This window comes from Bos taurus, chromosome X (genome assembly GCF_002263795.3).
Source record: "Bos taurus isolate L1 Dominette 01449 registration number 42190680 breed Hereford chromosome X, ARS-UCD2.0, whole genome shotgun sequence".
In the NCBI taxonomy this organism is placed as follows: Eukaryota; Metazoa; Chordata; class Mammalia; order Artiodactyla; family Bovidae; genus Bos; species Bos taurus.
Window position 1 is genome coordinate 90,048,536 of NC_037357.1, and position 24,097 is coordinate 90,072,632.

General features: G+C 41.7%; 2 protein-coding genes across 2 annotated transcripts in view; one reads left to right on the forward strand and one right to left on the reverse strand.

Annotated features, from left to right (window-relative positions):
* The window catches only part of LOC100297779 (fibrous sheath CABYR-binding protein), a 154,990-nt gene extending 131,172 nt beyond the window's left edge, over positions 1-23,818 (reverse strand). The window contains exons 1-4 of the mRNA XM_010821975.4: positions 23,597-23,818; positions 4,587-4,666; positions 3,974-4,112; positions 3,445-3,570 (exon numbers count right to left, since the gene is read on the reverse strand). Of these exons, the coding sequence (XP_010820277.2) occupies positions 3,445-3,570; positions 3,974-4,112; positions 4,587-4,658 (337 nt within the window). The 5' untranslated portion in view covers positions 4,659-4,666; positions 23,597-23,818. The remainder of the gene's footprint in view (positions 1-3,444; positions 3,571-3,973; positions 4,113-4,586; positions 4,667-23,596) is intronic.
* Positions 1-24,097, forward strand: part of LOC100297099 (P antigen family member 3) — a 418,811-nt gene that overhangs the window by 283,580 nt on the left and 111,134 nt on the right. The gene's annotated exons all lie outside the window — the stretch shown is intronic.

Here is a 24,097-nt window from a genome sequence, read left to right on the forward strand (position 1 = left end):
TTTCATTTCCTAATTGGGGAAAAATGCCATTTATCCCTGCTTAGTCAAGACTATTCTGGCCAGGTTTGTTCAATGCTGCAAAATGAGAACAGGTTTAAGGTTTAAGCCAGTAGAAACTGTTGATATTCAAATATAATAGTATATTTTGGAAAAGCAAAAAATAATCTAGATCTAAATTTGTGGAATTAATATCATATTTAGAGGAATTGTTGGACAGAAAAATCTATATATGACATTCTATCTCTACATACATCCTCAACTAGACAATAAAAATCACAACCATGAATTTTCAATAACATTAAATACCCAGGATAAATTTAACAAAAAATGTGCAAGTAGAAAATGAAACTTTTATTGACCAAACTTTATAGTCAAATACAGAACATAAGAGCAGCATAGAATGGTTTCAGTTTATCTTCTTTCAAGCAAATGGTTGCCCTTCACCTATATACAAACATTAAAAGTTACTTAGCAGAACTTTATTTTGATGACAGGAGAGGTATACAAAGTTCACTGCAGTTGTAGTTTTATAAAATGGACTAAAACAGGAAACACTAAGGGCGACCTTCGGCTTACCTTCATTATATCCTCTCTAGAGATTTATAGACTTTTCAAGGCACAATACCAGTATTTTTTAAAAAACACACTTACTCTTCCTAGTTATACAAGAAAAGAAGGACACTGAGTTCAGAACAAATAAAATCAACGGAAACCTATCAGAAGGTAGTTTTCAGTAGAAGGCAAAACTGTGTACACATTCAGTAAAATATCTAACAACAAAAAGCACCCTAAGGAGAACAAAATACACAAAAACTGAAACAAAAAATCCCAAAAAAGTATCATTTAAATGCATTGGTTTGAAATAATATTCCCGAATATAGGATAGCTAAACAGTTGTTCTCTCTGTTACTGCTTAAGTAAATAAAAAGGCCAGTATTACATTTCTTTCTTCTCTACTGTCGAAAACTGTAGACATTTTCATTTGTTCTACTTTATCCCTGATATGGTGGTTTTAAGTCGGTTAAACATTTGCCCCTTTTTTACCTGTGGCCCTCATGTAATTCTAAATGTTTCTTTTCACCCTGGAAAGCATTCCAGTTGGTATAATACATTATATGCTGACACTAATTTTAAGTCCTTACTATCACTGGCGACATGGTGACATCAAAATGTGAAGCAGAAATAGGTGTGTTTCTCACAGCCACACCAAAAAAAAGGAAAGAAAGAAAAAAGGAGAGAAGAAAAGGGAGAGCAAGAGGAGTATGAGTGAGAGAGAAAAGCAAGTAGGAAGAGAGAAGAAAATCTGGAAAAGCAGATTTTTTTGTTTCTAAATGATAATGGCTTTTGAGAGAAAACTCTGACCAATTTCAAAAGTTCATCCACGGTATTTGTGACGTTTAGTTATTTAGTTACTGTGAGGTATGTTAAATAATATTTGTTTTTCTACCCTACTAGCCATTTCATCAATATTCTGAAAATATTTGAGTTCCAGATTATACTGCTTTAATTCTGTAATATACTAACTGTTAGTGTCTTGTTCATATTTCTGAGTACTTGGGCTTTGTCCATTTGCTTCACAATGATGTAACCTAGAGGAATGGACTGGCAGTTTGGGGTTGGCAGATACAAACCATTACATTCAGAATGGATAAACAACAAGGTCCTACTATACAGCACAGGGAACTAATGTCCAATCTCCTGTGATAAATCACAATGGAAAAGAATATTAAAAAATGTGTGTGTGTATATATATATATATTAAAATTTATGTAAGCTAGCACATTGTCTTTATTTATTAGTTGAGTTTATTTTCCTCTTCCTAAAAATTCATACCTGTCTTTTAATAAATATCTTTTTCTTTTTCCCTTAGGTTTATTCTGTTGCTCTTTTTCTTACCTTTTATGTTGGATGTAGGATTTTATATTTATGTACCTTGTAATTTATGTATTTTTCTTTTTAAATACCACACATATTTAGGGCTAAGATTTTTCTATGAGAACATTTTAATCATGTTCTGTAGTTACTTGAAAGTCATCTGAAAGTTGTATTTTCATCTAACTGTTCAAAGGGAATGGAACAAAAATGTAAAGTGAAAATATTTAGAAGGCTAATACACAGTAAATTCTTCCCTAACTATGAAGTTCCTCCTTTAAAATCAGCACCATGCAATTCATTGTCAGCAAGTTGGAAAACAGGTAAGTGAAAGATACTAAGTTGATTACGCGGGAAGAACTAGAGTTACAATTTTTGGCCTTCAAAACTTTTTAAACTCATGTATCAAAGAGGAAAAATAACATACTGGATACGGTTAGAGATGATTATATCATGAGGCTCAGATTTTTATTAGTTCTTTAAGAGTGAGAGTGGGGTATATGGCAAAACCTTCATAGTATTGTAAAGTAATCATCCTCCAATTAAAATAAGCAACCTCCCCCCCCCAAAAAAAAGACCAAACGTGGGGGCAGGTAGTGTGCTTAGCATATGTATCTTACTCACACCTGCCTTGAATATCACTGACTAAATGCACTCTCTCAACTTGATCAGCCACAGAAACAGGAAACTAGACTATCTTTGGCCGTTTATTATTCAGTTGTTTCATGCTTCCCTGGGGAAAGGATTTAAAATGCAACTATTTTTTAAAGAGCTAGAGAATTCAGAATTTGAGAGAGTTTAACATACATCAAGCAGAATGTTGGCTCATTTTCTTTTATAAAAAATTAATTAATTGATTTTAATTGGAGACTAATTACAATATTCTGGTGGGTTTTGCCATACACTGACATGAATCAGCCACAGGTGTACATGTGTCCCCCGTCAGAAAATGAAATCTCAATTCCCCTGTTATAATTTGACTCAAGATGACATTTTATGATAAATACATCATACAAAACAGAGTATTCTTGTATGCATTCCATCAAAGAGAATCAGAGAATGCAGAAATTAGCATTGAAAGATCAGCATCTTCGTGTATCTGTTCTGAATTCACAACTTACATGAGTAAATTTGAGTTTAGAAGTTAAGGGATTTCACAGAATCACACACATTATGCTAAAGCTGGTACTAGAACCTACTTGGATGCCTAAGCATATTTCATATAAACGGATATTTATTACAAATGCATTCCATATTTGCTACAAGCAGAAATTATAAAAGAACCTGAAAATTATTAGCTATTGCTTAAAGTACTTATACTCAAGAGAAGAAAACAGTTCCCTATTTTCAATTCGATATGGCTTTGATCCTGTCTGTTTCTTTATTTGAAAGTCTGTAAGTCTTTCAAATAAAGAAACAGACAGGATTCAGGCATCTGGGGTCTGAACTATCTTTCAAAGAATATGTGAACTCTATTATTAAAATAATAGTAATGTTCCCTGTATATCAGTAAAGATATAATATTCTGAAAAACAGAAACCACATAAATTACTTTCTGAATGGATGACATACCTGCTTCTGGCATTTCAACAGGCTCTGTATTTGATGCAAACTCCTCCCTGACATCAGGAGCATCTCCACCTTCACCCCCAGTCTTTGCCAGAGCCAATTGCTGGAGAGCAGCTTCCAGGCCAGAATCTTTAAAAAAATGCATCAATTCAGCTGTAAAGCATACAATATAAACAAGGGAATGATGATCTTCATTCCCTCGGTGTTATGAATTAAAAGCCTTAGGTTAGTATGCTAAAAATGTGATGAATAAGAACCTCAGGAGCATTCTTCTGGGAATGTTTTGCTGGAGAAAAAGGAAAGCAGAATTTTCCGAATGTTATTACCATTTTCCTTTTCCAGGGTTGTCCTCAGACACCTTAGTTGCCCCTTTCTCTTTGTCTTGAAAACAAGGGAAAATTTGAGCGACCACACTGACCTGCAAACTATACTCTCCTCAGGTTTTTAGGAACTGTCTGAAGTCCTTTTCTAATGTTTCCTTTCCTCTTCTTACTGGTTATGTCTTAAGGCATGACGCACAGATACACTTTACCTTCAAAGGGATCCTTCTCCTCTTCTTCATCACAATTCACTGGATCCTCTCCATGTACTTCCTCCTTTCTAGGTGTGATATCCTGAATCTCAGCTGGCGGTTCCGCTTGTTGAGGTTGCTCAACACTGGGCTGCTGGTCCTAGTAGAGAGTGCATGCAAATAAAAACTTTTGTTGTTAATACATGTAATAGCATAAATATACATAATACATAGATATATCTGATCATAAGTAAAACTAACAACATTTTCCCAACACAATTCTATGTACTTACTTTTAATAAAGTTACTCTTCCCACAGAGAAGAGTTAGCTCCCATAAGAGTTACCCAGGATGACTTTGGAAGTTATTTAAATCTATGTTGGGATGGAAGTATGCAGCCTGTTGTTAACGAGCAGGAGGAGGGAGTCACTGGGCACATTTCCAGGGAATTTAACAGTATAATCATCCAGGCAACGCCGGACTATAATATATCTGGATCAATGTTCCTTCCTATGACAAATCGGACCCTTTACAAGCATGGAAGACCTTTATCACCACATCTGTACTACTTAACATCATTTTCTCAAAAATTAACTTGTGCTAATAGAAAACACCAAATGGTAAGGTTACTCACAACCACAGGTTCATCCACCTGGGAGCAATCTTGCTTTGTAGGTCCCAATGTTGATGCCACTTGCCCACTCATATTTCTCCCTGAAAGCAGAATATTGTGATTTAGAAAATGTATTTAAGAGTACAGCTGTATTTGATCACTTTTATGACCTTATGTTGACTTGTTTTTTTTTTTAATGTGAAAATACTTTCAAAAGAAAACTCTGGTTAAGTATGAGTGTACATGCATTTCAATTACACCAAATACAGTCGCTTGCAAAGCCATTTGTGTCTTTGCGAAGCTGGCAGAGAAATCACCTTAAGGTACACAAGAAGGCTGAATTTTTGTGAGGACATTTGATTTCACAACAGACTTCTCCATCATGAAGATCTTTAGTGAAATACTGCTAGGAATTCAAAAGCTCAGGACTATTGCTCATGTCACACTCCTATTCACCAGACCTATTTTCCCCAACTCCCTTGGAATTCAGTTGGAACACGAAGAAAGGCTCAGTCTTTACAGCCTGACTATGGCGATTTTCTCAGTATCTGGGGCTGAGGTGAGGCTGCATACAGAGCAACCGGTCCACTCTCTCTTGGCACCTTACCACAAAACCCGCGATACAGTCACAACCCCACTGCGGTCCGGTTTCTAGGCCTTTCCTTAATCGCCCACCCCAACCCCTGCCCAGGTCCCACTGCCGGCCCCAGATTCTGTGCTCTGTCGTCAGTTTCAGGGCCCCAATGAACCAAATATCTCAAATAGCACCCCCAAGTCTCCCCCCACCATCATCCTACCCCCTGCCCTCCTCTGCCCACTGCCCTTCCTCTCCTGCCCCCAAGGCACGAAGTATGGCCTCGCAACACTTGTGAGGAGAAAGATGACTACCTTGAGGGCCTTCCTCCTCAACGGCCCTAGATCACACTGCCCAACCCGCGCGAAACTCACTGGCTCCCCCTCACACGCACACGCACTTAAATGCCAGACAGGACAGACCTGTGAACCCACCTGGTGAGTTCAAATAGTGAGAAAGAACCGGGACTGAATAAACAGACCCGTCTCAGGCCCAACGCTCCCCACAGAACGCTCAGGAAGGCGTATGCGCACCAAGGCGCATGCGCAGCAACGGATGCGCACGCACATACTGCGCATGCTCACTGAGTTGGGCCTGTGCAGTGCAGGTTGCAGTTTTCCTGCCATTGAGGTAGAGTCCTGGAACCACAGGGTCTCTGGAGGATGAGAAAGGGGCTTGAAGGCTATATTTTTTTCCTTGCAGTGCAGTCTTTCTTATGCATCCACAACCTGTGGTGATAGGTAGTCCCAGGTTACCCTTAGTGGAGAATGTGTCTCAGAAAGACAGTCATGACAGAAATAGATATTACTTTTTTAATACCTATTTTTATACGTTCTCTGATGAACCATTTCCTTCTCTGCTTCTGCATTTTCCTTCTTCCGTCATATTCCCAATGGCTTTACTCACTTCCATGGAATAAGTACGTAAATAGATGCCTCTGTTTACACTTTTTGCTTGGTGCACTGCACATTTAAATCTCTGAACTGGTAACTAGTTTCTCTGAATATACTTTTGGTTCCTATACAGTATTGTTCCTTTAGCATCGGACTTCACTTTCACCACCAGACACATCCACAGCTGGGTGTTGTTTCCACTTTGGCTTAGCCTTTTCGTTCCTTCTGTAGCTATTTCTGCACTCTTCTCCAGTAGCACATTCTTCTTATTCTATTATAGCAGGAATTTTCGTACTTACTAGGAGTTTTAATTTTACCCAAGAGAAAGGAAAACATGTTCACACGAGGACCTTTACTCAAATATTCTACTCATGTACTCCTAATAGCCAAAACTAGAAACAGCCCAACTATTGAACAACTTGTATATAGAAGAAAGAAAAACAAAAGAGCTTACTTGTACAAAAGAACACTGCACAGTCATTTTAAAAGGAACTATTAATGCATGTAACAGCAAGGATGCATCTCAGCTTTGCCAATGAGAGATGTCAGACGCAGAAAGCTATGTATTATATGATTCCATGTCAATGGATTTCTGGAAAAGCACAACTATAGGCAGAGAAATATATCTGTGGTTGCCAGGGTATAGGAGTGGAAGAAGGAGTCTGAATGCAAATAGCCCAAGGGAGCATTTTCAAACCAATGGGATATTTTCTACATTTTTATTGTGGTAGCATTTACACAATGGTATGCATATGTCAAAACTCGACAAACGGTAATGCTTTAAAGCATTGACTTCTATTGTATATAAATTATATCTCAATACTTCTCACTTTTTTAAAAAAGGAAAAGGATCTTTTAAGTATGTAAATACTGGTTATTGTATCCATCTAGACCTTGAGTTCATAAACATAAAAGTCTTATTTGAAATTCTTCCCAGACCCGGCCAACTTCCAGGATTCCTCAAGACACCTTTGTACCCTTATGACAGTACACAGAAACTTGGTCTTAACCAGGTTTACAATTCCGTCTCTTCACCTCAAGTCAACATTCTTGCTGAGTTCTGTCCATTTTACTTTGAAAATGTCCAATGCAACTACATTTTCCCATGTCCACCACATCTGCTCTAGTCCAAAGCCCCCCTCCATTTAATTGTCAACCCCCTTCTAACGGGTCTCTCACATCCACTCAGGGTGCCTGTCTCCCACTCACCGCCCTCTCCCTCCCTCTCTTACAGTTGCAGAACTGTTTATGACTTTCTAGATAAAGCCTACTGTCCTACACAAGAACTTGAAAGTATGGCCTAGCCCTTGCCCAGCTTGCTAACATCATGGAAAGTAGAGAATCTTCTTCTTGTCTCTCTTATTGGGCTTCATTCATACCCTCCAATTTCTCAAGCTTAGATTGTCCCATATTTCTGAAGCCTCCAGTTAGTAGACTCCTTCAAGCTAGGCTTCAACAGTATATGGAACAAGAACTTCCAGATATACAAGTTGGTTTTGAAGAGGCAGAGAAACAAGAGATCAAATTGCAGCCTTCATTAGATCATCAGGAAAGCAAGGGAATTCCAGAAACACATCTACTTCTGCTTCATTGACTAGACTACCTCAAGGCCTCTGACTGTGTGGATCACAACAAACTGTGGAAAATTCTTACAGATGGGAGTACCAGACTAGCTGACCTGTCTCCTGAGAAACCTGTATGAGGGTTAAGAAGTAACAGTTAGAATAAAACATGGAACAACAGACTGTTTCAAAATTGGGAAAGGAGTAAGACAGGTTGTATAGAGTCACCCTGGTTATTCAACTTACATGCAGAGCACATCATGGGAAATGATGGGTTGGATGACTCACAAGCTGGAATCAAGTTTGCTGGTAGAAATATCAAGAAGCTCAGACGGGCAGATAATACCACTTTAATGGCAGGAACTGAAGAGGATCTAAAGAACCTCTTGATGAGGGTGAAAGAGGAGAGTGGAAAAGACTGGCTTAAAAGTCAACATTCAAAAATATAAGATTATGGCATCCAGTCCTATCATTTCACGGAAACAGAAGGGGGGAAGTGGATGCACGGACAGATTTAATTTTGGAGGCTCCAAAATCACCGTGCATGGTGATTGCTGCCATGAAATTAAGACACTTGATCCTTGGAAGAACAACCATAACAAAGCTAGTATGCATGCATGCTCATTGCTTCGTTGTGTCTGACTCTTTATGACCCCATGGACCGTAGCCTGCCAGGTGCCTCTGTCCATGGGATTCTCCAGGCGAGAATACTTTAGTGGATTGCCATGCCCTCCTCCCATGGGGCATGGCAAGGCATCTTCCCAGCCCAGGGCTGAAACCCATGACTCTTACATCCCATGCATTGCAGGGAGATTCTTTTTTTTTCCCCCCACTTTATTTTTTAATTGAAGGGTAATTGCTTTACAGAATTTTGTTGTTTTCTGTCAAACATCAACAAGAATCAGCCATAGGTACACCCATGCAGGTGAATTCCTTACCACGGAGCCACCAAGGAAGCTCATGTCAAACCTAGACAGCATAGTAGAAAGCAGAGACATCACTTTGCCGACAAAGGTCCATATAGTCAAAACTATGGCTTTTTCAATAGTCATGTACAGATGTGTGAGTTCGATCATTAAGAAGGCTGAGTGACAAAGAATTGACGCTTTTGGTTTGTGGTGCTGGAGAAGACACTTGAGAATCCCTCGGACAGCAAGGATATCAAAACAGCCAATCCTAAAGGAAACCAACTGAATATTCACTGGCAGGGCCGATGCTGAACCTGAAGCTCCAATACTTTGGCCACCTGATGGGAAGAGCTGACTTACGGGAAAAGACCCTGATGCTGGTGATCAGGATGGGAAGCGTAATGCAGGTTATGCCCTGGTGACTGCTGAACAGGTTTTAGAAGCAAAATGTCTCCCCCAGGGAACCAGTGCTCAGTTAGCGGAACTTGTGGCTCTGAACCGAGCTCTGCTGCTGCTGCTAAGTCGCTTCAGTCGTGTCCGACTCTGTACGACCCCATAGACAGCAGCCCACCAGGCTCCCCCGTCCCTGGATTCTCCAGGCAAGAACACTGGAGTGGGTTGCCATTTCCTTCTCCAATGCATGAAAGTGAAAAGTGAAAGTGAAGTTGCTCAGTGGTGTCCGACTCTTCGCGACCCTATGGACTGCAGCCTACAAGGCTCCTCCATCTATGGGATTTTCCAGGCAAGAGTACTGGAGTGGGGTGCCATCGCCTTGTCCCGACCCGAGCTCTAGAGTTAAGCAAAGGGCAGCGAGCAAATATCTACACTGATTCTAAGTATGCTATTTGACTTTACACGCTCATTCTGCAATATGGAAAGAAAGACAGTGTAAAAGGACAACAGGAGAACCTATTAAGCATTTCAGAGAGGTGCAGAGACTTTTGACTACTATATATTGTCCTAAAGGAGTAGCTGTTATGCATTGCAAAGGGCACAGCAGGGATGGGAATAAAGTACCTGAAGGTAATCAGCGGGCTGACTGTCAAGCAAGAAAAGCGGCACTTTAGGAAACCCCTTCACTGCAGATGCCTTTGATCTGGACAGGTCCCGTGTAGCAGGAAAACCCACAATATACTGGGGAAAAATTAGAAAGATATGAGAAAAGAGGAGCAAAGATTACTGATAAAGGATGGCTACAGTCTGAGGATGGACGATTAATAATTCCTGAAAATACTCAATGGAAAATTCTTAAGGGTGTACACCAGAGTTTTCGTTTAGGTGTAGAGAGTACTTCAGGTCAGTTCAGTTCGGTTCAGGCGCTCAGTCGTGTCCGACTCTTTGTGACCCCATGAATCGCAGCACGCCAGGCCTCCCTGTCCATCACCAACTCCGGAGTTCACCCAAACTCATGTCCATCGAGTCGCTGATGCCACCCAGCCATCTCATCCTCTGTCGTCCCCTTCTCCTCCTGCCCCCAATCCCTCCCAGCATCAGGGTCTTTTCCAACGAGTCAACTCTTCGCATGAGGTGGCCAAAGTATTGGAGCTTCGCCTCAGCATAAGTCCTTCCAATGAACACCCAGGACTGATCTTTAGGATGGACTGGTTGGATCTCCTTGCAGTCCAAGGGACTCTCAAGAGTCTTCTCCAACACCATAGTTCAAAAGCGTCAATTCTTTGGCGCTCAGCTTTCTTCACAGTCCAACTCTCACATAGATACATGACTGCTGGAAAACCCATAGCCTTGACTAGACGGACCTTTTTTGCCAAAGTAATGTCTCTGCTTTTTAATATGTTATCTAAGTTGGTCATAACTTTCCCTCCAAGGAGTAAGCGTCTTTTACTTTTGAAAGGTTGTTGCTGAAGGAAAAGACGCTGGGATTCTTGGCCTCCGGAGGAGAAGAATTCATTCCAGGGCCAGAGAGGAGGCTTGATCACTCAGAGCTTTTGTGTAATAAAGTTTTACTAAAGTATAAAGGAGATAGAGAAAGCTTCTGACATGACATCAGAAGGGGGCAGAAAGAGTACCCTCCTGCTAGTCTTCAGCTGGATGTTATATATAGTCACTAGCAGTCTGTTAATGAAAGAAAGGAATGTCTTAAAACTCAGAATGGTACCAGGCCCCTCAACCATAAGATGTATTTTGGGATAATCTTGTCACAAGAGGATTCATCCCTGGCCATAAAACGATTGACTTGAATGTTGTAGAAGGGCACATTACCATAAAAAATAGTTTCATTTACATAGATTAGGGGAACAATGTCTGAGTATAACATACTGGTTTATCAAGTAGGTTCTGAGCCATTAGGTGGAACCGACTTGAAGACAGAGTTTGGGGTAAATGCATAGTACATTAACAGAGCTTAAGACAAAGATTTCCATAAGAAAAATGCATTAACTCAAGGTTTGAGAATAGTTAACTTCAGGTGAAACCAGGTGTCATTATGGCAACAGAGTATTTTAAGAGAAACCTCCTCTAAAATTTGTATAGAGAAGGAAAAAAATATCGGTAGTTTGTTTCCTTCTGCCGCTTAAGAGAGATAAAAAATGTCTGACACTTGCAGCCTATTTCCTCCGTTTGGAGATCCCTGGCCTTCCTGCCTGTTACCCTCTCTATTTCATGGTTGCAATCAGCATCTGCAGTGATGTTGGAGCCCAACAAAATAAAGTCTGACGCTGTTTCCACTGTTTCACCATCTATTTCCCATGAAGTGATGGGACCAGATGCCATGGTGTTCGTTTTCTGAATGTTGAGCTTTAAGCCAACTTTTTCACTCCCCTCTTTCACTTTCCTCAAGAGGCTTTTTAATTCCTCTTCACTTTCTGCCATAAGGGTGGTGTCATATGCATATCTGAGGTTATTGATATTTCTCCCAGCAGTCTTGATTCCACCTTGTGCTTCGTCCAGCCCAGCATTTCTTATGATGTACTCTGCATAATTTAAATAAGCAGGGTGACAATATGCAGCCTTGACATACACCTTTTCCTATTTGGAACCAGTCTGTTGTTCCATGTCCAGTTCTAACTGTTGCTTCCTGACCTGCATATAGGTTTCTCAAGAGAGTACTTACCAGATGGCTTCTCATTTGTTTGAAGGTAAAAAATGTAATGAAAAATTTAAAGGACATTATCAAAAGATGTTAAGTTTTTCACAAAAATAACCCAAATAGTGAAAAGCTAGCAAAATCTGGATTACAACGAAGTCGAAAATATCCTGGAGAAGACTGGGAAACTGATTTTACTCATATGCCACAAGTTAATGGATATTCTTGCTCACAAGCTTGGGTGGATACTTTTATTGGATGGATTGAGGCTTTTCCCTGTCATAGAGAACAGGCTAAGGAGGTTAAAAGAATTTTAATCCATGAAGTTATCTCCAGGTTTGGGCTACCACAGAGGCTTCAGAGTGACAATGGCTCCGCCTTTAAAACGGCTCTAGCTCAGGGGATGTCTGAAGCTCGAGGAATAGAATGTCACGTACACTGTTCCTGGAGACCCCAATCCTCAGGAAAGGTTGAAACAGCTAACGACATTATCAAAAGACATCTGTGCACATTAACTCAAGAGACACAGGACAATTGGATTAAAGTCCTACCCATAGCTTTAATGAGGGCTGGGACTGCCCCCCAAAAGGAGGGGCTGTCCCCCTTTGAATGTATTTATGGAAGGCCTTTCTTATGCACAGACATTGTTATAGACCCTGAAGCCTTAGAATTAACTAATTATGTAACTCAGCTCTCAGCTTTTCAACAGGCATTAACGAAACTCCGGAAGGTGACTCCTGACCCAGCTTCTGAGTCAAGCAAGCCTCTATTTCAGCCAGGAACTGAGGTCCAGATAAAAACATTGGGATCTGGGGGCCAATCCCTCAAATCCCTCTGGAAATGCCCTTACCAGCTTATTCTTTCTTCTCCCACAGCTGTCAAAGTGCCAGGAAGTGATTCGTTGGTGCATCACACTCAAGTTTAAGAGGTGGCACCCTGACCAGAACTAAGTGACGTCATTTTATGTCTTTACTTTCTATGCTCTGACTTTGTACTTTTCAGATGGGCCTGATACTCTGTGTGAGCCTACTTCTGCTGACTCCAAAAATCCTGAGTTTGCCGTTTGATCCTCAAGACAATGCCGTCCTGTCCTGGGCTCACTTCTATGCTGCATTCCACAATCAGTCTAACTGCTGGGTGTGCAGAGTGCTCCCTTGTTCATCAGTGGAAGGCTTCCCATGGTGGACATTTCCACTTCAAGGAAAAGACTTTCTCCAAGTCTGCGAATACCTTCGACAACAATCGTATGTGATGCCTCTTCTTAATCTGATGACATCTAACAACCCTAAGATGGACTGGTGCAACACTTTGTACTTTAACTATGGACATAACGTGGCTTTTAATTTTGATTTACATTGTCTTGGTTTTATGACTATTTCACTACACATAAGGTAAATGGGTCTAGATCTAGTGGCTTTGTACCTGACATTTATCAAATATGGGATGATATGAGGTTATATGGCTAACTCCTGAAAAAGGACATCTAATGTCTACTGCTGGGGACAAATAGAGCCATCCCCAGAAGTTAGCCAAAAACTTAATTATTATTTTTTTAAATTTTATTTTATTTTTAACCTTTACAATATTGTATTAGTTTTGCCAAATATCGAAATGAATCTGCCACAGGTATACCCACGTTCCCCATCATGAACCCTCCTCCCACCTTCCTCCCCTACCCTCCCTCTGGGTGGTCCCAGTGCACCAGCCCCAAGCATCCAGTACCGTGCATCGAACCTGGACTGGCGACTTGTTTCATACATGATATTATACATGTTTCAATGCCATTCTCCCAAATCTCCCCACCCTCTCCCTCTCCCACAGAGTCCATAAGACTGATCTATACATCGGTGTCTCTTTTGCTGTCTCATACACAGGGTTATTGTTACCATCTTTCTAAATTCCATATATATGCGTTAGTATACTGTATTGGTGTTTTTCTTTCTGGCTTACTTCACTCTGTATAATAGGTTCCAGTTTCATCCATCTCATTAGAACTGATTCAAATGTATTCTTTTTAATGGCTGAGTAATACTCCACTGTGTATATTTACCATAGCTTTCTTATCCATTCATCTGCTGATGGGCATCTAGGTTGCTTCCATGTCCTGGCTATTATAAACAGTGCTGCGATGAACATTGGGGTACACGTGTCTCTTTCCCTTCTGGTTTCCTCAGTGTGTATGCCCAGCAGTGGGATTGCTGGATCATAAGGCAGTTCTACTTCCAGTTTTTTAAGGAATCTCCACACTGTTCTCCATAGTGGCTGTACTAGTTTGCATTCCCACCAACAGTGTAAGAGGGTTCCCTTTTCTCCACACCCTCTCCAGCATTTATTGCTTGTAGACTTTTGGATTGCAGCCATTCTGACTGGCGTGAAATGGTACCTCATAGTGGTTTTGATTTGCATTTCTCTGATAATGAGTGATGTTGAGCATCTTTTCATGTGTTTGTTAGCCATCTGTATGTCTTCTTTGGAGAAATGTCTATTTAGTTCTTTGGCCCATTTTTTGATTGGGTCGTTTATTTTTCTGGAGTTGAGCTGTAGGAGTTGCTTGTATATTTTTGAGATTAGTTGTTTGTCCGTTGCTTCATTTGCTATTATTTTCTCCCATTCTGAAGGCTGCCTTTTCACCTTGCTGATAGTTTCCTCTGTTGTGCAGAAGCTTTTAAGTTTAATTAGGTCCCATTTGTTTATTTTTGCTTTTATTTCCAATATTCTGGGAGGTGGGTCATAGAGGATCCTGCTGTGATGTATGTCGGAGAGTGTTTTGCCTATGTTCTCCTCTAGGAGTTTTATAGTTTCTGGTCTTACGTTTAGATCTTTAATCCATTTTGAGTTTATTTTTGTGTAAGGTGTTAGAAAGTGTTCTAGTTTCATTCTTTTACAAGTGGTTGGCCAGTTTTCCCAGCACCACTTGTTAAAGAGATTGTCTTTAATCCATTGTATATTTTTGCCTCCTTTGTCAAAGATAAGGTGTCCATATGTGCGTGGATTTATCTCTGGGCTTTCTATTTTGTTCCATTGATCAATATTTCTGTCTTTGTGCCAGTACCATACTGTCTTGATAACTGTGGCTTTGTAATAGAGTCTGAAGTCAGGTAGGTTGATTCCTCCAGTTCCATTCTTCTTTCTCACGATAGCTTTGGCTATTCGAGGTTTCTTGTATTTCCATACAAATTGTGAAAGCAATCAGAGCAGAAAAAGAAATCCTAATTGGAAAAGAAGAAGTAAAACTCTCACTGTTTGCAGATGACATGATCCTTTACATAGAAAACCCTAAAGACTCCACCAGAAAATTACTAGAACTAATCAATGATTATAGTAAAGTTGCAGGATATAAAATCAACACACAGAAATCCCTTGCATTCCTATACACTAATAATGAGAAAACTGAAAGAGAAATTAAGGAAACAATTCCATTCACCATTGCAACGGAAAGAATAAAATACTTAGGAATATATCTACCTAAAGAAACTAAAGACCTATATATAGAAAACTATAAAACACTGGTGAAAGAAATCAAAGAGGACACTAATAGATGGCGAAATATACCATGTTCATGGATTGGAAGAATCAATATAGTGAAAATGAGTATACTACCCAAAGCAATTTATAGATTCAATGCAATCCCTATCAAGCTACCAACAGTATTCTTCACAGAGCTAGAACAAATAATTTCACAATTTGTATGGAAATACAACAACTTAATTAGAATGATTGGAAACAATTGGGACTTTTGCCTCAGGAAATATGCAAGGTAATCATTCCTGAATTTTCCAACCCCAGTTCAGGTCCTCCCTTTGCCTGGCCAGGCACTGATTGGGACTGGATATCTCAGTCACGCTGGCTTGCTCCAAACGGGACCTTTGGATATGTGGCTCCTACCTACGGGCATGGCTTCCTCCTGGCTGGATAAGGAGATGCACCCTAGGTCTAGCTTTTACTCACGGCTTCATATTTTCAGAGCTTCCAGAAAAGCCTGCTAATTTACCACACCTTAAACTCGGTGGGCAAGATCTGCATTTCACTGGTGTGATTATTTGGCTGCAGTGTTTGTTCCCTCTCTGGGAACTACAGATGTTATGCTCTAAGTGGATGCTTTGACTACTTTTACTCAACAGGCATTACAAAATTCTCAAAAATCTATTTCAGCTCTTTTCTTTAAAAATTTTTAATTTTAATTGGAGGCTAATTACTTTACAATATTGTATTGGTTCTGCCACACATCAACATGAATCTGTCAGGGGCGTACACGTGTTCCCCATACTGAACCCCCTTCCCACCCCCCTCCCCGTACCATCCCTCCAGGTCATCCCAGTACACCAGCCCCAAGGGTCCTGTATCGAACCTGGACTGGCAATTCGTTTCTTATATGATACTATACATGTTTCCATGACATTGCCCCAAATCATCCCACCCTCTCCCTCTCCCACAGAGTCCAAAAGCCTGTTGTATACATCTGTGTCTCTATTTCAGCTCTTAATGCTGAACAAATACAAATTAGAAAGGTGGTTTTACAAAACAGATTGGCCTTAGATATTCTGACAGCTGCACAAGGAGGAACTTGTGCCATTATTCATACCCAGTGCTGTACATATATACGTGACATGAGCACTAATGATACTCATTTTACTAAACACATGAACAAGATGATTCAGGCTATGGATGCTCCTGAAGCCTCAATTGCCTCACTTTGGGAGACATTAACTAGTTCCCCATGGTGGAAAACTATCTTGATTACAATAATTCTGATTGTTCTGTTTTTGCTGTTTGCTCCCTGCACCTGTAACTGTGTAGCTGGATTTGTTTCTAGTCGCATGAAGGCTTTTAATTTACAAATGGTTGCTCAAACTCCTGCAACTGCTGCAGCTTCCTCCAGCTACTTCTTGGGACCCCTGGATCAGAGACCCTCAATATGAGGGTTAGGACAATATGTTGCCTCACCAATTTAGGGACAATGCCCCTTATCAGCTCAGAAGAAGTTATGGAGTGAGAATTACTCCCCTTTCCCTAAGCAACATAATTCTCCTAAAAGAAAAGAGGGGAATGAGAGGGTAACAGGCAGGAAGGCCAGGGGTCTCCAAACAGAGGAAATAGGCTGCAACTGTTGGACATTTTTTATCTTTCTCTTAAGCGGCAGGAGGAAACAAACTAGTGTTATTTTTTCTCCTTCTCTATACAAATATAAAAAGAGATTTCTCTTAAAATTTTGTGTTGCCATAATGACACCTGGTTCCACCTGAACTTCACTTTTTTCAAACCTTGGGCTAACCAATGCATTTTTCTTATGGAAATGCTTGTCTTAAGCTATGTTAATGTTCTATGCATTTACCCTAGACTCTGTCTTCAAGGCGGTTCTGCCTAAAGGCTCAGAACCCACTTGACAAACCAGTATGTTAAACTCATACCTTGTTCTTCTAATCTACGTCAATGAAACTATATATTTGTATGGAAATCTGCCTTTCTTCAAGATTCAAGTCAATCGTTTTATGGCCCAGGATGACTCACCTGGCGCCAATGTTATCTCAAAATGCATGTTGTGGGTGAGGGCCTGGTGCCATTCTCTGAGTTTTGAGACATTGCCTTTCTTTAATTAGCAGACTGCTAGTAGCTATATAACATCCAGCTAAAGACTAGCAGGGGGGCACTCCTTCTGTCCCCTCTTCTGATGTCTATGTCAGAAGCTTTCTCTATCTCTTTTATACTTTAATGAAACTTTATTACACAAAAGCTCTGAGCGATCAAGGCTTGTCTCTGGCCCCGGAATGAAGTCTTCTCCTCCAGAGGCCAAGAATCCCGGCGTCTTTCATGGTTCAGAACAACCTTTCACTGGGAAGGATTGAAGGCAAATGGAGAAGGGGGAAGTAGAGGATGAGATGGTTATATAGCATCACCGACTCAACGCACATGAATTTGAACAAAATATGGCAGATAGTGGAGGACAGAGGAGCCTGGGGTGCTACAGTCCATGGGGTCTCGTGAAAGGAGTTGGACACGACCCAGCGATTGAAAACGAACAACCACCACCACCTTACCTTTGCGTTTCCTTGCGCTGAAGAATTGATGCTTTTGAACTGTGGTGTTGGAGAAGACTCTTGAGAGTCCCTTAGACTGCAAAGAGATCCAACCAGTCCATTCTGAAGGAGACAGGCCTTGGATTTCTTTGGAAGGAATGATGCTAAAGCTGAAACTCCAGTACTTTGGCCACCTCATGCGAAGAGTTGACTCCTTGGAAAAGACTCTGAGGCTGGGAGGGATTGGGGGCAGGAGGAGAAGGGGAAGGCAGAGGATGAGATGGCTTGATGGCATCACTGACTCGATGGACACGAGTCTGGGTGAACTCCGGGTGTTGGTGATGGACAGGGAGGCCTGGTGTGCTGCGATTCATGGATCACAAGGAGTCGGACACAACTGAGCGACTGAACTGAACTGAACTGAACTGAAGGTGCCACAGCCCCACTTTCAACAGGGCTAAGAAGTTTCTGTGTCTGTCAGTGCTGAAGGCTGAGACTTATGTCTTTACACACTCAGCGCCCCCTGCTTAGGGTTGATGGCGGGTCCTTAGAACACTCATCACTCCCTCCCAGAGCTCAGAGCACGGAGCCTTCTCACAACAGTAATGGAGCACCCTGCCTGCTACAGAAATGGGAATTGTAGCTGTTTAGCCCCTCTTAATATGTTTTCTCCCTTTGCATTGAGTTCACTTCCACATTTCTTCTTTGAGTCACCAAATCAAACTCTTCTCATCCCCAACTGGTTACTGTAACAAGCTGCAGCTGCATCTCTATCAAGGACGGTGCATGTACCCTGTGCGCTATGTATTTTCTTCCTCGTTTCCCGTCAGAATCTGTCGACTCCCAGACATCACAAAAAGGGCTCCAGATCACCCACAAAAGGGGCGGTGCTGCAGGGGAGGCTGTGACTCTCGTCCACAGCCTGAGTCAAAGCAGGACTGTGTTATAAGTGTCACCAGCTGCCCCAATGCATCATGGGAGCCAAAAGAGCAATGGTCTGAAAGTCCTAACACAGACACTTATGTGGAAGGAACACCAGTGTCTTCCTAGGGACCTGTGAGTTGTTGTTTGGTTTGGGCCTATAGAGTCAGTGACCTTTTTCACAACACTTGCAGGCTTAGCTAACCTTCCATCAGGACCTCTCTCCTCCCCTACAGGCCCCTACCTACTGTACCAAAAATCATACTTCTGACTTCAGTGTGCCGATTGGGTTTTCACCTGGCAGGGATACCAACACAACTTTTTATGCTGAAACCTCAAGATACCTGAAGAGAACGAGTTTTCAGAAAGTCCATCTTTCAATTATAATAGAAAGACTGCCTATGTAACAATGAAGATACAACAAATTAAAATATTAATAAAATGTTATTTGGAAAGTATCTAGAATGCCACACTTAAGAGAAAAAAAATTTAACACGTGGTCTATTGCCTTTCAGGTCGAATCTGCATTTTAAAAAATTAGGAGATGGGTGAGGTAATGTCTTCATGATATTGTATTTGTTGTTCTGTTTATCATTACATTATTTCTATGGTTATGCTACTTTCCAGAATGATGAGGGTGGTCCACTAATATCTGTCTCGGCAAATACATGTTTAGAGCTTGCTACGGGCTAGGAACTGTTCTCTGTGACCTTTGCATGTTGACATGACACCCCATGGACTTTCATGCACTTAGGAGAAACTGTGTTCAATCCATATGCAGATCCATCATAGTGTTTCATGCGGATGGACATGTTGATCTGCCTTCTGACCCACAGTAGACTAGACACTGCACTGTATTCCAGACTGGGAGTCAGATACCACGCCTGTCTGTTTCTCTCTGTCCTGGGCACCAATCTGTCTCAGCTCTTGCCAGCTAGGTGACTTTGTACAAATTCATTCACCCATTAATGTCTTTGTGTCTCTGCTCCTCAACTGCAGAAAGGGATGATAGCACTAAAAATGCTCACCTTACAGTGTTGCTATGAGTACTCAAAGACATTTGAGTACATATGGAGTACATATGTACATTGTGTACCTATGGAGAGCTAAGCACGATCCAGAAGGGTGAGCTCTCTCTTCACTTCCGTTTCTGCTTGTACTCATATCCCCATGTCCCTGCCCCCATGCCTTTACCTCCCCAATCCCAACTGATCTGTGTCGTCTCTGATCTGTGCCCCTGTCTTCAGACTCTGCATCCCAAAACACAGCTGAACATCTCCTCATGATTTACCTCAGAAAATATCCATATCATCACCCTTGGAATAAACAATCATGAGTATAAGTGGAAGAAATAAGAAACACAACAAAACTGGAAATGTGAAAACTACACAAGAAATAAAGCATTACTGATGATCGTTTGACTATTAACATTTTCATATCTTCATCAGATTCAGATCTTCAGATTTGATTGAGAATTAGACTTGATAAAAATAATGGCAAAAAAAGGCCATGCGATTAGGTTTCTTGGCCTTTTAATTTCCCTGGGCAATGTTTTTAAAAATTTTTATACTCATGTTCTATAACTGTCCAGTGACCACTTGCTTTCCCGTCATGATGCAAATCCTATGAAGAGGTCATTAGATGTCTATCTTCACATAGAATATTCACTAAACTTTTTCATAAGATCACATGATGAAACCCAAATATTTCCTTTAAGCTTCACAATATCCCCATAAGAAGAGGGGGATACTCACTGTGCTAAAAAAAAAAAAAAACCAAAAAACCCTCCCTCATACCTCATACACTCCAATCTTGAGGCCCTGAAAGGCCTGAAATGATAGTGCAAGGTCCATGCAGTGTGTCAAAGGTGGTCTTCACATTGTGTCTCTGGAACAATCTCCAGGAAATGTGGAACAGCAATAATATTAACAACAGTAATGACAACAGTTAGAATTGACTTGGAACATACCACATGGCACGTACTATCCTGACAATTTCTCATGTCTTAACATGGTCAGTGGTCTACATTGCCCCACGAAGTAGTTAAATTTAATCGAAGCTAGTGTTTCCATGTGGTTAAAAGAGGAATGAGGCGCAGAGGCACTACGTAACTTGTTCAGTGTCGCCCAGCATTAAGGGAGCCACAGGTCTGGATGCACTGTGGAAAACTCTGGGTGTTCTGTATTTATTCAGTCAAGGGTAAGATCCAACAGCTACAGCAAAATATATACAATAACAGCTACCACATAACAAAAATTGATCTTACATCATAGAAATGCACACTAAATGGAAATCTGATTTCTTCAGAAATCTTTCAAATGGAGGCTTGACAAGACTGGCATCAGGATGTTTTGTAGACACGATGGTCTCAGAGCCTCCTTAGAACAGCAGACAGCATGTCAGTGAGTCTCCTAGACTGGTGGTCTTGGGTTTGTGGATCAGAGAAAGCAGGAAACCCCTGTCACATGCTCTCAATGGAGACAGAGCCAGGCAGCAGGCAAAATAAGACCATGCCTCTGCTCCGGTAGTGCCTAGACAAGTTGTCCATGTCAATCAGAATTGAGGAATTCTTTTAAAAAGTGCAGATTCCATGATCTACACTCAGTGACTCTCACTCAGTGCGTCTACAAGAGTGCCCCAGAATCTGTGAGATTTCACTACACTTGGGAAACTCTCAGGGACTTTATTAAACCCCGTTGGTAGTGAGACTGTCAGCAAAATAAGGGAAATAGAGACAGAACAGATATTAGAGAAAATATATAGATAATGAACAAAACCCAAAGCTGGCTCTTTCAAAAGGTCAATATGAATTCATAAGTTTCCACCCATAAGAATAAAAAAAAAGATAACCAAAGACAAAACTCACCAATATAAGGAAAGAAATAGGTTACAGATTCCACATTTCCTAATCCAATCATTTCATCAAGGTGAATTGGGCCAAATCCAAGCAATGTGATGAAACCACTCGTTTTCGTTCTCATTGTCCTCCAGCTCCCCCTTCCTGCCTCTCTCCTTTGCCCCATTTCCTTTCTCCTTCTTAAGTCCTGCCCTCCATCAAGAGGAGCAATGTTATCCCATGATTATAACTGATTCCGCTGCTTGGCTGACATTCAGCGTGGATGCTATCATCCCTGTAGCTGGTACACTGAAGCTCTCTGTCTCTCATGATGGACCAGAAGGTTTCACTCTAATTTCAAGTATAGGTAGGAGAGAAGGTGCAGGCACATGTTGGAGCCTTAAGTACTTCATCTAAGAAATGCAGAAGACCACAAACTGTAGGAGAAACAGAAACAGCAGCACCAGGCCCCTTTCAATGAGAGCTATGTGCCAAACCCAGCACATCACAGGATTCCTTGACATTCAGGAGCATGCCAAGTAGATTTCCATGCCAGGACTGTTGCATTTATTGTTCCTTCTGCCTGGAATGCTCTTCCCTTAGGTAACCCCACAGCCTGCTCCCTTACTTCCTCCAGATCTCTGCTTACTTGCCATCTTTCAGGGAGTCTTTCCCTCATTATCTGAATAAAATAATAACATCATACCTACATACACCGTTTACCCTGATCTAGCAATATCTTTCTTCATACTGCCTGCCACCCTTGATTATTTACTGACCACCAAGTCTATGAAATGAGAGACTTGGTTGGTTTTGTCCTGTCCCAAACTCCTCCAATAGTGCGCAGGTCTATGGCAGGTGCTCAGAAAACATTTGCTGAAGGACAGTCTGGAGCCAGGCCCTTTACACACATTGGTATGATGCACAGGTACCCTCCAAGATGGGCACTGGCCCCATTGTATTAATTATGGTACAAACTGAGATTTCAGGAGACAAGTGATACACTCAACAACACAGTCAGCATGTCAGGTTCCAAGCTTCAGAATCATATCTGCCAGCTTCCAAATCCTCAGTTCCCGGACAGAGACTTCACAGCCAAGAACATAAGAGGTTTTACATCTAACACAAAGACTCCAAACAGCTCAGATAGATACCCAGAGACACCAAAAAGAGCTCACTGAATCTCTGCACAGAGAGTGTACAACTCGTCTCAGACCCTCAAACACAACTGAGACCATAACCATACACACTGTGACAAAGACCCTCCAAACAGACCAAAGTCTTCCAGACAGAAACAAATGAGAACTGCACAGATACTTCACATCATGGAGACTGACTCCCAAACCACTGGGACACTTACCGACCTAACACAAAACCCCCTAAACAGAAAGACAGAAGTTTTAATAACTCAAGAACATCATATAATCTTAAGATAAAGTTCCCAGACAAATGAAAAACTTGCAACCTGTGCATAGATCCCCAAGCAGCTGATAGTTTACACCTTTACACTGACCCATCCTTAAAGCAGCACAGAGGCATCACAACTTCGGACCCAGAATCCAAAGCTCAGTGATCTCACATTCTGGGGTGCAGACGCCTACACAGAGATCTCACACCCAGGGACTGAAAAGCCAGCAAGCTCCAAAGATGCACATCCCGGTATACAGGCACACATCCTTGAGGCTTTGTATTATGGCTCACAAAATCCACTGAGATCAAATATCCCATCACTCACAACCCCGCCCAAAGGCTCATGGAGATCAAATGTACCCAAGCAGCACCTGTGTTGTCACACGTAGCTATACACGATCCCAAGCTGCCAGATACAGGTTATTCTCCAGGGAGAGACACCAAACTCAGGGACCTCTCCCTGGACATGAATTGCATGCATTTGTGTGAATGACCGTGCACTGCCACAAGTTCCAGACTGAGCGAGAGCTAAACAAGAATGAAACGCCGTCACCATGCACAGCCAGCGACTGCGCCAAACCTCGCCACTAAGCTATTCGACCCCTTTCGGAAAAGCAATAAAACTCGGAGGAAAATTGTATGTTCTGAAAAGTCGCGCACGCCAACGCAGGCGCACGTGTATACAGGCGCCTCTCGCCCTCAGTTCCAGGTCTGCGACCACACTGCCTGCAATCACGCAGTGGCCAATCACTGCCCAGAACGCTTCCCTGACTCCACACCCAAACCGACAGCCAGTCTCTCGCTCTGTAGTCGTCCCACCAACCAAGGGGTGGAGTTGAAAAAGAGCCGAAGAAAGTTTCCGCTTAATACCTGTGTCCACTCGGATTCGAAAGCAGTGGGAAGATGAAGAGGAGCAAATGGGGATGGACTCAGTGGCGCCATGAGTGCCGCTGCAGGGAACTGCGGTCCGTGCCTGACGCGGTGTAAGGAGACCCTCTCTCTGTTGTCACATGCCCTCTCCTGATGGTACCTTTCAGAGTGGGTGGTCTTACCGCTACCCCTCAGTGGTACATCCCAGGACAGAACTGTTTCATCTCGCGCGCCCCTTGCTGGTGGGATTGGGGAACAGCGGATATAGATGCCTGTGGACCATTCCAGGAGAATCCACAAAGGGCAGAAGGGCAAGGTTAGGGGGAAAACCCCACAGATTCCTGCAATTTTGGACTCAGAAAAAAGTCTTCAAAAACTGAAGATTACATCTCTATGGGGATCATTGTCTAACAGAGAACACTGAAAGCATTTTATCTGTGCTGGGCATTGTGCTTGTTTGTGCTTTCCTGTTCAGTACAGAATAGGTCTCATGGGGGAAAG